Source organism: Lactuca virosa, chromosome 2 (assembly GCF_052849685.1).
Source record: "Lactuca virosa cultivar CGN04683 chromosome 2, Lactuca_virosa_CGN04683_v6, whole genome shotgun sequence".
In the NCBI taxonomy this organism is placed as follows: domain Eukaryota; kingdom Viridiplantae; phylum Streptophyta; class Magnoliopsida; order Asterales; family Asteraceae; genus Lactuca; species Lactuca virosa.
Genome location: NC_136427.1, coordinates 240822617 through 240839013, shown reverse-complemented (window position 1 = coordinate 240839013; position 16397 = coordinate 240822617). Strand labels below are relative to the sequence as shown.

The 16397-nt window shown below is 37.2% G+C and overlaps 2 protein-coding genes across 3 annotated transcripts; both read right to left on the bottom strand.

Moving 5' to 3' along the window:
- Window positions 1-2683: 2683 nt before the first annotated feature.
- Window positions 2684-5161, bottom strand: LOC145160610 (SWI/SNF complex component SNF12 homolog). Of its 2 annotated transcripts, none has more exons than XM_079079880.1 (3): window positions 5032-5161; window positions 3183-4790; window positions 2684-2998 (listed from the first exon to the last, which is right to left on the bottom strand). In XM_079079880.1, exons 2-3 carry the CDS (start codon window positions 4730-4732, stop codon window positions 2926-2928), a joined length of 1623 nt encoding a protein of 540 aa, XP_078936006.1. In that variant the 5' UTR covers window positions 4733-4790; window positions 5032-5161; the 3' UTR covers window positions 2684-2925. The 2 variants fall into 2 exon arrangements, with proteins under 2 accessions (XP_078936006.1, XP_078936007.1); XM_079079881.1 differs by lacking the exon at window positions 5032-5161 and adding an exon at window positions 4883-5007.
- Window positions 5162-5908: 747 nt separating this feature from the next.
- Window positions 5909-8215, bottom strand: LOC145160608 (Galactose oxidase/kelch repeat superfamily protein). The gene is made up of 2 exons (XM_079079879.1): window positions 7965-8215; window positions 5909-7361 (listed from the first exon to the last, which is right to left on the bottom strand). Exons 1-2 carry the CDS (start codon window positions 8017-8019, stop codon window positions 6115-6117), a joined length of 1302 nt encoding a protein of 433 aa, XP_078936005.1. The 5' UTR covers window positions 8020-8215; the 3' UTR covers window positions 5909-6114.
- Between the last annotated feature and the right edge of the window lie 8182 nt (window positions 8216-16397).

The window sequence follows — 16397 nt, the reverse complement described above, 5'->3', positions numbered from 1 at the left end:
TGGACGAGGGGACCAGAGAGTAAGTGATGAAGGAGGTGAGCGACGGGCATTAGGACCTGCAATTTCAGTCATCAAACTACAACATCTATACATAGATAAGAACTTGTTCTCAAAATTTCAGATGAAAAATTCCTCCCTTGCACCAATCGATAACTTTCAAAAACCCTAGCTAGGTTCGCAATTTCTAAATTGGCCACTGTTTAGAGTACGAATCAGTTCGAAAATGTTTATAGAAATTGATTTTGCTATTTTACCATGACTCGTCAAAACCAAAGAAACTTCCATAAAAGAAAACACTCACAAAATTAAACGATGAAGATGAAAAAAAAAGAGTCCGGTATACCTGAACATATCGACTGAAGAGATGTACTAGAACTAATCGCGTGGGAAGCTTGGGTATTGTCGTTGAGTAGACATATATCTGATAAGGAAAGCAGTTTGAAGGCATTAAGAGGGAAACAAAGAAGTGTGTTATGACGAACAAGATAACAGAGACATTCGACTTTGCCGGAAGTAAAGGCTCCGTTGAAGATGTCACAACATTGAGATGAAGGTTTAAAGAAAATTTCATTCAATTTTGACTTTTTAGTACGTAACTGAAGCGTTGGGTCGAGGGAGATGAATTTTGATTTTGCTTACTTTTGATGGACGACCATAGCGGAGAAGAATCCTCCCTGAGTAAAGCTTTTGAGTGAACACCATTTTGTTGCAATATTGTTATTTGTTGGCTTGTACACGTGGATAAGGAAAATTTAGAAACAGTCAACAAGTGTCTATGTGGAAAAGGGGTAATTGGGTTATCCTATCATTTTGTTCAAAGTGACCAAATTGACCCGATAAGAACAACTTTAATGATCTAGAAAGCACGAAAAATACTTAATGGACTGAATGGGTAAAGTCGAAATATATAGTAGGGCTAATGTGTCATTTTCCCTTTTAAAAACCTTAATATCCCATTTGTTGTATTTAATAAAAAAAAAAGATATTGAGTAACCTAACCATTATAAATGAGCATTTTAAAGAGCATAACCATTTTTTTTGGTTTTTGAAAAATAACCACATACTCCCGAGTGCTTCTTTCCGAATTTGATCTTCAAATTTAGGAGTTCTTTTTTGTTTTTTTTTTCAATTTTTTTCCAAAGAAATTTCTTTGATTATGTCTGAAATGTTTATTTCAAAGTGTTTAATGTCATTGTTCTTCAATCTAACGTATGATTGCATGCCCTAATATTGTATATATTTACATTTATTATATTTGTTTAACTGTTTCTCAAATGTAAGTAAAAGGTGAATTTTTTGCTCGGAATTCCGAAATTATTCATCGGATTTCGGATTTGTTTTTGAAATTACGAAGTTTTTGAGACAACTAGTGTTCATTCATAGGTAGTTGTATGTTGTATTGTCCAGAATTAAAAGCACATATGAAATAAAAAAAATTAATTTTAGACAATCACAATAAACTTGTCAATAAGACATCTAATCTTGAGACACTTATTTATTCATCATCTCTTTAAAATATATCAATAGTTTTATTTTATTAGTAGATATTGAAGTATTTACTTATTAATCATTTCAATCGTATTTATTCTGAAATTTTACTTTAAAAATATTTAATATTTACCTTTATATTTAAAAAAAAAAATTAATCGGTCAGTATAATAACTACTATCTAATTTATATGTTGTGTGATTGTGATATTTGAAAATTGAAATCTTACTAAGCATTCCAAAACCTCGAATTTAGACGCGCATAAGCCCATATAGTAACCGATTGGTTATCAACAGGTGATCGTTATCCACCAAACAAGTACTATTCTTTCGGTCACATTCGTTACTTTTATGTTTTGACTTTTGACTTTTTGTAAGATGAGTTAGGTAATGATTGGATCATATCAAATACTATTAATTGAAGGAATATAAGACTGTTCATGCATCTACCCGTAGTTTTGGATATCTATATTCCATTTTATTTGGTTTTGGACCTAACTTTTTGTTTGCTTTTACATTTAAGTTATTTATTCTTAATTTTAATTTGACCAAACAAGTACAAATAACACACGACTCATTTAACATCTAACTTTTACAAGGTTAAATCACAGGTGACGAATAAAGGTGTAGTGGCTAGTGACTAGCAAGCAATGATACATCACGAGTTACAAAAGAAACTTTAAAACAATTATACGAAAATAAATCAATTTGAATTATAACTTAATAATAAGATTTCAATATGTAAAACTAAAAATTTGGTTAAAAAGAAAGGCAAATCACACAATTTATAAATCATTTGTTCCGGCGTTGGAAGCTCAATGGTTGAAAAGTAGAATTTTATTCAAGAGGTTCAGAGTTCAAACCTAACACACCCCAAATATTGTTAGTGTTCTATACGAGACATTTGGATGAATTGACATGAGCTACTTTACCCTTTTTTTAAATCACTTAAAAGTATATATAAATGTGTACATCCATAAAGATCGAGACTATATTTAAGGTCTAAATGCTAGAAAGAACAATGTTATGCTCTAATTTTTCCTTTCTTATTATTACAATGTACTATGAAAAATCTATCTAATGATAGCATTCTAACCCGCCTATTTTGGCATATATATCTACAGTTTTAAAATTGTCATAATCCTAGACTCTTATAAAAAGTCACCTTTCAAACCCATGATCATTCAAAAGAAAAGGAAAAAAAAATCATATTCGAAGATCTTGAAAGCAAGTAGAATATTTAACTTCATAAATATTCATATTTTGACAGAAGAGTGGAAACCCTACACTACATTCTAAGCTAGAAAACAAGATATAACCCGAATTACAGAGGTCTGAACTTGGAAAAATGCAGCTACACCTCTGGCTATTTATGCATATCAATACCAAAAGAAAACCTTCATAGTAACATTCAAAAGAAACTACCTTTATTCCCACACTACTGATTATGTGCTTCCATGGGCTTTGTAGCTGGTTTGTGATTTAGGTAACGAATAACTGCATCCTCAACCCTACACATTTACCAAAAGATAATTCCATTAGATTTTAAACCCATCACAGCAGTGAAAATTAACACACACACACACACACACTACATACAAGAAATAGCAATGTACAATGCTTGTAATCAAAAGAAATAATAGTATAATGCTATAATAAACATTAACCTCACTAAAACAAAGATGGTGAAATTACCAGGGTTGGTTATAGAAATCAGCTCGATGCTCTCTTTCATCACTACGGCTTACTTCCCCTGCAAGAAACTTTAGATCTTTGCCTTGAGATTCAATCAAAGCATCAATAAATTCAACGGGTGATTGACTAAATCCAAGAAAAAAAGCTCGTCTTTTTCGATGCTCGTTTATCTTTCGTACTGTTGAACATATTGCTTCATTACAAGCTTCAATCTCTTTGGTTTTCTCAATGTTAGCCAACAAAGCATTCAATTCCTTTTGTACTGGAAAAGGAACATCCACCACTACATCATAACATGCATTTCCAGCTGGATTGTTTCCTGATAGCTTGATTTTATGTTCCAAATGTATAGGTTGTGGTGGGGATAAATGGGTTGAAATCTTCTGTGAGACATTGGAAAATTTCATTTTTTCTTCCCCGAATATTTTCTGAAGGGGTAGATCACAATTAAAATAGGAAGGAGAATCTGCATCCTGTAACTTTCTAGCCTTGACATATTGCCATATTGCAGCTATAATTCTTGGTCGGGTATCAACTTCAATTCCAAGAATTTCCATTAGAGGATCCGAAAGCTTAAATTTTTCAGGCGTGTAATTCATTTCCAAACGTATATTCACCATGAACTCTTTATCGCCTTTTCTCTTGACTTCAAACCCTTCATGAGGTGTTGGTGTTCTAGAACTATCCCACACTATCATATGGTTATCAGGATACAGTCTTTGGTCCAATGAAATAGTAACTCTTTTGAAGAAAGATGAAAACTTTGGGTAAATGGGGTTTGGCTTTGAAATCAATCCAGCTTGATCAGGATCCATTCCCTCTTCTAGTATTCTCCCTATTATCTTCATTGTCCACGTAGGCGGCTCAGTGTTTGGCTTCTTGGGAATTGTATGAATTTGATTAGAGAATGTGTTAAAAACATAGATTCGAAGGGTTTTCTGAATGCAAGGTGGGTTTTTGATCGCTTCTTGAATGTCTATCTTCTTTCTCACTAAAGCAGCATCAACACGCGACTCAAACTCAAGAAGCTGCGTGTATAGAGCAGATTGTGGGAGAATTGCTGCCACTCTTTCTTGTAACTGTTTCCCTGAAAGTTTCTGCTTCTTTTTGTTACGAGGGGCTGGTGTAAGTTCCATGGTCCTCATGGGAGAAATGGTATTTGGATTTGATACTCCAGGTGGCCTTCCGATTTGTTTTTGAGGCATTCGTTTTGTGCTTGCAATAGTTGATGGAAAAGAGGGTGAATTAGTTGCCAAAGATCCATGGGATTGGCTAGGTGCTAGCCCTTGAGCTTGGAGCTGGGCTTGGAATTGGGCATGGTTAGCCTGAGCTTGAGCTGCAGCTTTAGCCTGAACTTTTGACTGGGCTTGAGCAATGGCTTGGGCATGGGTCGCAGCGAACTGGGAAACCTGAAATTGATTCGTGAAGGGAGATCCAGAGGGTCGTTGAGTTTGGGACTGTGTATGCGACTGTACATGCGCAGTAGGGTTTGGTGGTATAGAATGTCCAAAAGGAGAGTTCTTTAGCGGATTATTGTTGTTCGCAGACATACTTCACACAGACTGTATCCCTAATTCTTACAATGCTGGCTCAAAATGCATGAAAAACCTAGATTGCAAGCCAGGAACGGAATTTCAGAATGCGCATGCAATGCTAAAATTAGGTTAAAACCATCACCACAAATTGATACAAAAACTTACCTAAACAAGAGAGAACTGTTGACGTATGAAATACAAAATAGGAAATTTGAGCAAAATATTTATGGTGCAAAAAGATCACGTGAAACTTGGAGAAAATCATACAAATTTCAACCATGAAAATGCATATAAGATCTGCTAGTCATGCTTACATGATGAAGGCGCGGAGCCCTTCGCAGCTCCTGTAGTAGCCAGATTTTAGTTTCGATATCAAGCGTCAAGGTACAGAGTTTTGTGGCTTCTTTTGCTTCTCGCCCTTTCGCTTCCTTTTGGAGTCTGGAGTCTAGTATGGGTTTGGTATTTTGAATTGGGTGACGAACCTATTATTTATTTTTATTTTTTTTACCTTGTAGCTTTTATCGGGCTGTTTATATGTTTTTACTGGGCTGGTAAGGCATTGGGTCGTCATATTCATTCTTAGATACTATAATTAAAAACCTTTTATTTGGTTCTATAGAATCTGCCATCTGAAATGTCTTTTACAAAAAAAAAATTTAACTCAATACATTTAAATAACAACTATCAAAACTAACCCTTTAATTTATGTTTCAAATTATTATAGAACTTCCTTGATCTATATATGTAAAAGTTAATCATTTTTTGTAAAAAATTCAACATGACTAAATTAATTGATTAAAATTATATTCTTATATAATTTGATAAAAAAAAAACAAGGACAAAATACAATTAACAAGTAACAACACCACCCCTCAAATCCAAATATATTAGTTTTGTTTAATGGTATATTAAATTTAATATATTAAAACAATTATTTTTATAGTTGCATTCTGTTTTCATAGAAAATTCTATATGGTTTATTAGAACAATTTAAAAAAGAATTATGAGTTGTGTATTTAAAAACAGCATACTACATGTAAAAAAAAAGCTCGTTTTATTTTAAAAGACGTAAGTTAATGATAAAATAAAAGACAGATTACTTAAAATAAAACTTAAGTTTATTTGATTATAAAAATTATAAGTTAAAGCTCTTGTATATTAATTTCGAAACTATTTTTACTAAAATAAAACTTAAGAAAAAGTACATACAACTTGGCAACTTTTAGTAGATAGTTTGTCAAGTGCTCTATGCATCTTAAAAGCACTTCTGTAAGCATAAAGTTAAAACGTTAACCCATTATGCAGAGTTGGGAAATAGCACCAAAATACAACCATGTTTGACTATTAAAAGTCAACTCGTACTTCTTATTTAGACACTAATCACACAACACCTCTTCTCAAGCGACCATCACACAACAATTCATAATAAAATGACTCAACTGAATCCTGCCATTATCAAGTAGCTCCCAATTCGGCAACCCTTCGGATCTCGGGTCCGGGTTACACGTATAAATAGCCACCGAACTTCTAGAAGACGAAACAGTTGAAGCCCCTATCACAAACAACTTATCGCCAAATGACTTAAACGCCACTCCCCAACCCCGATTATAATCCGCCCTCACAGGAACCATACCCAACCGCTTCCAACTGTTACTACCCTTTAAGTAAACTTTCAACTGATTCGAAGAAGCTTCAATCGAATAAAGCTCGTTATTCACCACCGCAATTAATGGAGGAGAGTGGCAACTAAGGACAGGATTGTCTTTTAACATCTCCGGGATCAAAGTCCATTCGTTCTTTCCCTCGTCGAAAAACTCGCCACATGTCAGCTCCTCATTCGTGTTCCTCCCACCAATAACATAAAACCTATCGTCCATGTAACAACCCGAGCAAAGCTTCCGGGGTCTATTCATTCTCGGGAGTGGGGTCCACGAGCGGGTTTCCAGGTGGTACTTCTCAACCGTGTTATGGATGATCTGGGTCCCGCTCATGCCACCACCAACCACCGCGATCCCGCCTGCCACGTAAGCGGAGTTCCCGCAAGTGGCGGAGGCAAATAAGCATCTAGGGTAGATCATTGAAGGGCCTTTGTACCATTTGTTCATGGCTAATTCGTATCTCCAAATCATCAAACCTTCAAGTTCTCGACCCGATACGAGTAAATGGGTCCCAGCACATAGTGATTCTTTGTCTCCTGAAGCAAAACATATGTCAGATGGAAGAACGGGAAGCCTTCTGCGGGAACTAAACCCTTGATCGAAACCCCACCAGCAGTTCTCGCCGCTTGCGAGCATTAAAACTGATGGCTCGATGAAACCGATGTTTCTCCTGATTTTGAAAAGCTCGCCGGATTTTACTAAGCTTGCAAATCTTTTGTTGACGAAGGATATTTTCCAATATTCGGACCTTGGGAATCGGGCTAAGATTAAACCCTCTAACTCGTAACTCAGTGAAGGAATGTAAGTGGAGTAATCTGCATCCTGGGGTTTCTCCGATGAACTGGAAGCCGAATCGAGTCCGAGTTCAAGTGAGTTTTGATTATCTGGAACGTAGGATTCACCATCTTTTTCGTTATCTTGTTCGTCTGATTCTTCCGTCACCCTTTCCTTTCCTTTCGACATGATCTGATTGATTGCTTTCTTTCCTTCAATTGGCAAGAGGAATAGAGTAATCGATGATTAATTAGGTTGATCAGGATTCAGGTACATAAAACTTAGAGAATAACCAAGAAATTGACATAAAACGTGGTTATCTTTTAGAGAATCAAAGAGAAGCAATCTTTTAAATAACGTTTGTTCAGTTATCAATGAATACAAGATCATATTTTGTTGTCATATAGGACATGTTTTGGGAAAATTATTTGAACAGAATCAAACTTCAGGAACAATAATTTAGAAAAAACAAAAAAGAAAAGTGGAAGAATATAAGTCAAGAGGAACAGTGAATGATATATGGAATATAATTACAGGGAAAACGCATGTTGGGGATAACAAAAACAAAATAGCCATCGTTGAAACTAGTAGAGCAGCGAAAAGCTAAAAGCATCGAAATGAAAAAAAAGAAAAAGAGGAACTTAATTCCCCATTATGAACTACCATGATAACAAACTAAATTTTGAGAAGAAGAAGAATGCACGAATACTGTTTGGTATAAAGCCTAAAAAAAAAAGCGATATACTTAATTAGCTAGCTCTATACATAGCCACATGAAAAAGAAACATTAAATATAGAAAGAGAATAGATAGTACCAGAGACAGGAGTCGAAAAAGAAGAGTAATCAAAACGACTGAACAGGACACTCATAAGTCATAACCCATAAAGAAGAAAATGATGAGTTTGGAGTATATCTGCTTCAATCCACGTTAGAGAGAAGGGAGCAGCGAAGCCATTAATGGGTTCTCGGAGAGATGATGGCGATGATATAAGAGGATGGAGATGATGGGTTCGCCAATTGGAGTGCTTAAATTACTCTGCCCATTAAACAACAAAGAAAAGTGCCCGACCCCCACCCAAAAATAAAAACAAAAACCAAAAACCTCAGGTCGAATCTGCTGTTGCCCAATCCCCCCCCCCCCCCCCCCCCCAAAAAAAATAATAATAAATAAATAAAAAAAACACTACCGCAATCCTCACTTACCTTTTCTTCCATCATCATCTTTCTTATAATACAAATTAGTTTATAACCCATATTCAACTTTTATAATAAAAATTTATAATTATTAATCAATTATTTTACATAAATTATTAATTAAGAGATATACTATCAAAATTTTAAAGTTATTATAACTTCAAATTTAACATATAATTAGAAAATATAAATTTGAATTTTGAAATAAGTTGCTTAATATATCAACATGACACATGACATAATATTAATGAAGAGTTAATGAAGAGTTGTATTAGAGTGACACTTGATAAAAGAAGATTAAAACTCTTCATTTATTAGAATAGGGATTTTACTTTGAGAAAAAAAAAATAGATTAATTTTATTTATCATAATTTTTCAAAATTTAGCAAATGTGTTGCTATATGTATATACGAACTAGCACGTTTTGTAAAAAAGAAAAAAAAATCATTGACATTTCTCAGAAAGACATGCAAAGGTGGCTCATGGGATATATGCGAAAGATAGGGTCTCACAGAGCCTCCAATCGTCTCTAATCAAAAATTTTATTTAATATATATTGTATTAATTATAAATTAGAAGAAAAAAATAATACATTAACTAAAATATAACTAGACGCTACTAATCTCATCATTTAATAGATTCAAAATATAATAAAAGAAGAATATTTTAAAAAAGTATGTTTTAATAATAGTGATTGATTGGCTAAAATAAAGGAAAAATGAATTGATAGTCTCAAAAATCCAATTATACACTAATTCTTGTATTTCCTTTTCGACTAGTGTTTAGATAGTTTTTTTTTTGTATGAAATATTTGCCGTTAAAAGAGCATTTTGACGAGAGTGATGTTTAGTCATCGAAACTAGTGAATAAACTTTCGCTTAAAAAAACATTCTAAGATTCAATATTTTGTGTATAAAAAATTAATCATTAGGGAAATATTTTGAGCAATACAAGCACTATGAATATATTTTTGGTCAAAAAAAAAAAATCATGAAAAGAGGTTACAAGTGGTCACATCATCGATGGTAATGATTTATACAATAAATTGAAATTGTTAGAAAAAAAATACTCAATTGAACATAATACAACATAATATTATATTTCTTCAAAAATATTAAACATATATCCAGTTTCTTCCTTACGATACAAAATATTATTGATTGTTCCAAAACAGTTGTATATATGGAAAAATTCTTATTTAAACTAAAACTTTTATAATTTTATTTTCCGTCAACCATGTTTCAAGAGAGATTAAATGTTTGTCGTTGATTTCGATCCAAAACAAATTTCTTGCAAATATTGATTATATATTAAAATATAATTGTAACATCCGTATCCTAGAGGTATTATTTCTTATTAAGTTATTTTACTTTTGCTTGTTTTGGGAGGCCACGACGTGGTGGAAGGACCACCACGACGTGGCAGTGTATGAGTTGGACCCGAGTTTCATCTAATCGGCCACAATATGTCATTCTTTGGGTCGCGATGTTGCAGCCACATGGTGCTAAAAAAAGTCTAAATTTTCGGGTATTTAAAGGAAAGTATGGGCTAAGGTTGTTTACTCCCAGCCTCCATCACTCTCAAACATCAGAAACCCTAACCCTAACGCCACTTAGTGATTATTGAGCTTATGTTGGTGCTTGTTGTTGCTTTTGAAGGAAGAAGAAGGCTTTGGAGGTCTTGTTAGCATCTTGGCTAGCTTTGGGACTTCGCTTGAGGATTCTCTGGACCTTTGGTATGAACAAGATCCAAACTTTATGCTTCTATATCGCTAGATCTAAGGTTTTGTCCCATTTTCTTATTGAATAAGCTTGTTAGAGTGGACGGATTCCATAAAGTCAACAACTTTATAGATCCTTGAGGCCCCTCTTAGGTCATATGTTGTAAATCTGGAATTTCTTGGAAGCTTTTGGTCTCATCAAGTTTAATTTCTTTTTCTACCATGTTTTGACCTAAAAATGGAAGAGACATGCATGTCCATAAAGCACCAACTTTTATGTTCATTTTGGTGTAAGAAAGCTTTTTGGAAAACATGGGTGAATGACCTTGATGATTAAGAGCTTATTGGTTAAGTCATGACTCTTGATGTTTTTAAGGACCTAGGTTTAAATTTTTTGTCTTAATGGAATGTCTTAATGGATAAATTTGGAAACTTTATCCATCAAGACCTTAAGAAGGATCAGATCTGAACTTTGGAGCCCTTAGATTTGGAAGAAAACGGCTTAACTCGATTAAGTTGTTCAGAATAGTTCCCACGTCGTGCCCACAACGTGGCCTTTAGGCTGCCACGACGTGGATACTAGGGATCAGTCGACTGTTTTGGAATTTTGTACCTACAACATGGCCAAAGGGAGGCCACAACGTGGAGGGTTGTTGTTGACAATTTTGACCTTAACTTTGACTGTTGACTTTGAGGGTTGACTTTTGACTCGTTGACTTTTAGTCAAATTTTTAGTTTTAGAAAGGTAGCCTAAACGTTTACCTTGTGTGGATATCTAGGTGGCATTTAGCACATGTTCTTGGATTTTGATAGCTATTGACTTTTGTCGGCACCATCAGGTAAGTCTTCTTACTATACCGTGTAGGATGCTAGCTATATTTGTGACTCTTGCATTATATGATGGGCGGGGCTCGTTTGTATGCTGGGTTGGGCCCATTATGTATGATATGTGGGGCCCATTTGTATGTTGTGAGGGGCCCGTTTCTATGTTGGATGGGGTCCGTTATGATGGGCAGGGCCTGAGGTTATGTATGGTATATGGTATTTTGGAGAACTCACTAAGCTTTGTGCTTCCTGTTTTGTGGTTAAACATTTTCAGGTAATTCTAGTTCTAAAGGGAAGGGGTTGGCATGACTGCACAACGTTCCCCCCTATGATTTCCACATTGATAGGTGTGTTATACTATGATATTTGAGATACATTTATATTACTCTTGATTTTGGAACAAATGATGTATGAATTTGATGGCTTTAAACTGAAAAAAAGTTTAGTAGTATTTTGGGTTGTTACAAGTTGATATCAGAGCTTTGGTTTGAGGGATTCAGGCACAATCTCGGGTGTATCTAAACTCAAACTGTGGAAACAATAAATTTTTAAATAAATTTTCTAAAAAGGATATTTATGAAGAAAGGGGTGCGACGTGCGCATTCTAGCGTAGGGCTAAGGATGCCTTCAGGAATCAAATGCTAGAATTGCCTTATTTGTGTGATGCCTTATATCCTAGAGGGATTGGATGCTATGTAGTACTTTAGATTGTATTGGTAAAGTTAATTGCCAAGTGTATGTTCAAAAATTGTATATGGTTAGGATCATATAGCCTTAGCATGATTGATCGAGCCTTATTTCATGTTCCTTGTTTGGTTGTGGGCTTAGGGTAGAATCATTATTCGACCGTCTATTTGATCCCTTATTGTGTACAATTTGCATGCATAAGGCAACCGACAGTGTTGGTAGAAATTCCTAGTATTGCAGATGCTAGTGAGGCGAGGATTCCTAGGAGAGCCTAGGGAGTACTAAAGTGGGGTTATGTATGCTATTTAACATAGGATTTGTGTGATTTACCTAAGTGTAGTGACTTAGAGGATTTGGGATGGTTCTTAGGGAAAGTACGGATAGGTGTGGAAGGTATTATTGGGTCCATACTACTAAAAGCAGAGGATCTATACTCGAGTCAATGATGGTCTCGTAAACTATAAGGAGCTTGTGGTGTGAGAGTTCCCTCGAGTATTTTCTGATCATTTGTATCTTTGCGTTTCAGTATGGTGAGCACTTGACGATGAGGTTCTGGTTCCAGTTCTGGCACTGGTGTAGAACCGATTCAGGAGAGGATGTGCGAGTTCATCAGCGAACAAGCTTCTGTTATGAGGGGTCGAAGGTGGGATTTACATCTTGCCTTCAGAGGGACCGAGTTCATGATTTGTGGGAGGAGGTTAGCCATGTTATATGATCGGCGGCCGTGGCGGCCATGACCTGGGATGATTTTGTGATGATGTTCCGAGTAGAGTTTGCACCGGATATCGAGATGCAGCAGCTGGTGAGGGAATTTTAGGACCTTCGCCATACTATGGAGACTATATCGGAGATCACCTCCAAGTTTCGGGAGAGAGCTTTGTTGGTCCTGGAGTATGCAACAAATGATGGGATGAAGAAGACGAGGTACCATGATATGGTGAGGGACGATATTAAGGAGTTTGTGATCTTGTCGGGTTGCAAGACCATGGAGGATATGATTGCTAGAGCCTGGGAGCGGGAGATTGATTTGGAGCTTCTGAGGAAGCAAATACTGGTGCAGACACAGACATCGGAGGGACAGGAAAAGAGGCCCAAGACTGCTAACTCGTGATCGAGAGGCCATCAAGGTCGGGGCCGTTGTGCCAAATACGGGAGGTCTCACGAGGGGAGTTGTCGTGAGAAAGGAAGGAGATGCTTTAATTGCGGCCAGTTGGATCATTTCAGCAGGGATTGCACTTGTGGAGCACTGATATGTTTCCACTGCAATCAGACGGGCCATAAAAATGCCGATTGTCTGATATTGACAAGAGGAGCCATGACGGCGCCTGCAGCAACCACTTTGAGGATTACCGATGGCCACCATGGCAAGGCGGCGACTCCTGTGGTGAAGAGTAGGGCATTCTAGGTGAAAATAGAGGAGGCTCGAGCAGCACCTGATGTGGTTACCGGTATGCATCTTTACTATATCTTTTACTTCTTTCTTTGTTTATGCTTATGTTTTATCTGATCAAATATATGGACATTCTTAGTCAATGATATGACTGCTCATGCTCTGTTCGATTCGGGTGCTACCTATTCTTTTGTATATCTTGCTCTTAGCAAGAAGTTTAGTGACGGTCCAGGGACTCTGGATTATCCATTAGAGGTGAAGATTATCGAAGATCGTTCAGTGCATGCTTCGAGGGTACATCGAGGATGTGTTCTAAATATATTCAGTGAGAGATATTCGATTGATCTAGTACCTATTCCTCTGCGAGCGCCGAAGGTTATGTGGGGATGGATTGGTTGGGTCCTAATGGGGTTATGATTGATTGTGAGAATCAGTTGATGAGACTTCGAACCCTAAGTGGGGGAGAATTGGTTATCCGCGGCGAGGGTGCTCAGCGTGGATCAACTCTCTGTTCAGCTATAAGAGCTAGGAGATATATTCAACATGGATGTTCTTGGTTTTTGGCCTATGTGTCAGATACTCGAGTTGAAGGGATGATGACCGTGGGTAATTTGTCTATTGTTCGGGATTTTCCTGATGTATTTCCTGAGGATTTAGCTGGAGTGCCTCCTGAGAGGCAGGTTGAGTTCCAGATTGATTTTGTTTCCTAGTGCGGCTCCGATAGCTAAGGCACCATATCGTTTAGCACCTTCGGAGATGCAGGAGTTGTCTACACAACTTTAGGAGCTGCTAGACAAAGGATTTATCAGGCTGAGTAGTTCGCCATGGGGAATACTGATCCTGTTTGTGAAAAATAAGGACAATTCACATAGGATGTGCATTGACTACCGGGATTTGAATAAGTTAACAGTGAAGAACCGTTACCTATTCCCGAGGATTTATTATTTGTTTGATCGGCTTCAGGGTGCATCTTAGTTTTCCAAGATTGACTTGCGTTCGGGATACCATCAGATAAGGTTTCAGGAGGAGGATGTGTAGAGAACAACCTTCAAGACTCGCTATGCCCATTACGAGTTTGTGGTTGATGATACTAGGTCCATTAGCATGGCTTTGACAGCTCTACTGCGTCAGCCTTGCATGGCGCTCTCCTGCCAGCCATGCCTGGCGCTCCCTTGCCAACCTTGTCTGGCACTCTCCCTCCAGGCCTGCCTGACGCTCCCTTGCCAGTCTTGCCTAGCACTCTCCTGCAAGCCCTGCCTGACACTCCCTTTCCAGCCTTTCATGGTGCGTGCCCGCCAGCCTTGCTTGGTGCGCTCCCGTCATCCTCGCCCGGCGCCTACGGGCGGCCTTGCCCAGCTCCTTGCTAGCTGGGCCTGAATTGGGCTAGCCCAAGGCCTGGCCTAATTCTCTTTGACTTAATTGTCCCCTATAAAGTGAATAATATCTCGTCCATGGAGAGGGACCTCTTCCGGGTGGCTCAACCGCCACTTTAGACCTTTCCGGTGGCTCTACCACCACTCGGACCTTCCCCTTGGCTCAGTCGCCACTCTCTACCTACAACCTCCATACACCACCCCCAACACCAAGATGGTTCTCTCCAGTTAAGGAGAACCATCTCATCTCTACCAACTGATCTAACTTGATCGTCAGAGCCTGCTCCCGGGGCACATTCCCTAGGGCGGTTCTAACGACTTTGCTCTATGATGTTCAGATCTCCATTGTAGTAGCTATCCAGAAGACACCCCGGAGGTCTATGTCACATCATTTGGTGTCATCTCGGACTTGAACGAGCAGCCACCATTTCACTTGGTTTCAAGCTCGTTCTTGCCTATATCTGTTCAGATTTGTTGCGTTTCAGGTCAGGTTTGCTTAGATCTGTTCATTTCTACCATCACTTATTCGGATCCGTTTGGCTCTTGCCAAGATCTGTCCAGATCTGATTAGCTATCTTTTAGATCTCCCGATCCGATGCGTTTTTTAGTTCAGATCTGTAGATCTGCTTCATTTGTAGCTCATATCTATAGACCTGCATGTTTTTGGTTTGCTAAAATATCTCTCAAGTTTAGAAACACCTTATCATATTTGTTTTTATTTATTTTTTGATGATTCACCTCATCAAGTTGGGGAGGAAAGAGGTTTTTACGAGTCTTTCCCCTCCTTGTTCATATTTTGGTGTTTTATCCAACAACTTGAGAAGAAAAGAAATTTTCGTGATTATTTACACTATTTTCAGTTTATGTTATCTAGAAATCACCTTTAGTTTATGATTTTTTTGTGTACAACTTTATTCAAGTTGTTGATTTGGTGTTTTCTTTAGAAGCTTAGAAAAAGAAAACGAGTTTTAACCATTTTTCGCTCATATTCTATCAAACAACACCTTTTTACCTGAATATTCACTAATATATTTTTCCCAGAACCCTAGATATGTTGTGTTTTTGTTCATTCAAACATGTTTCAAGTCTGTAAAGAGATTTTTAGATCTATTTCGTTTATGTTTTGGTGATATCTTCATCAAGTGGGGGATAAAAGCGTTTTTATGAGTTTTACCCTATCTCTAATTCATACATTATCAGAAAACTCATTTTTTAGCCAAGGTCTTCTATGAATATTTATTTATATGAAGAGCTTGCTTGTATACAATGCTATTATGTTTGTACATTTAGAAAACTTTTCAAAAATCTCTTGATATTTACCCACTCTCACCAAAATACGTTTTATTTATCTAGCAAGCCAACCTTGAAAATTACATTTACCCCTACCATCTCACTTTACAGTTCATTTACATCAGTATATTGTAAAAGAGGGTACGGGAAGGGTTATATCTCAACATAGATGTATAAGAGAAAATTATTACATGATGATTATTTATGTCTCCTCATACAAAAAATAAAGAAATAAGAGATGATAGGTGGCTGGGACCAATCGGTACTCTTTATATGTTTTACAAAAAAAGGGATAGAATGGAGTGTAGAGTTTATACAATAAGATGAAAAGAGAAATGTTTTCTTGGTCCCATACGGTTCAACAACTGGCGGAAAAAACAAAAACCACATGTGGGTCCTACCAGGACCATTTTCTTCCTCGAAACCATCTCCCCAGTGGTTGGAGCATGGGCACTAGCGGTTGCCTCTGAGTATCCCCAAAACACTTCCAACTGCTCTGACTGCAACAATGATTTCCCAGCGGCAACCACCGACCCTTGATTTTCCTCGGTTCACCGCCAGGAGTTGAAGCTAGTGCTTCATCGGTCGAAGTTGTTGCCTAACATCTATGGATCTCCGACAGAATTTGCCACCAACTGGATAAAAAGCACCACCAGCAACGATCGCTAAAACCTAACCACCGGTTGCCTATCCACTGCTCTGATTCACTTCAAGAGATGAACCTCGTTAATGCCACCACTGGTCGTGTTCTGCATTTTGCCGACACAA

Excerpts from the sequence above, each read along its gene's own strand:
- LOC145160610 (XM_079079880.1), bottom strand. The coding sequence starts at position 4,732 with ATGTCTGCGAACAACAATAATCCGCTAAAGAACTCTCCTTTTGGACAT. Across the intron at positions 2,999-3,182 it reads GATTTCTATAACCAACCCTG|GGTTGAGGATGCAGTTATTC; the intron begins GTAATTTCACCA and ends GTAAATGTGTAG.
- LOC145160608 (XM_079079879.1), bottom strand. The coding sequence starts at position 8,019 with ATGAGTGTCCTGTTCAGTCGTTTTGATTACTCTTCTTTTTCGACTCCT. Across the intron at positions 7,362-7,964 it reads TTTTTCGACTCCTGTCTCTG|GAAAGAAAGCAATCAATCAG; the intron begins GTACTATCTATT and ends TGCCAATTGAAG.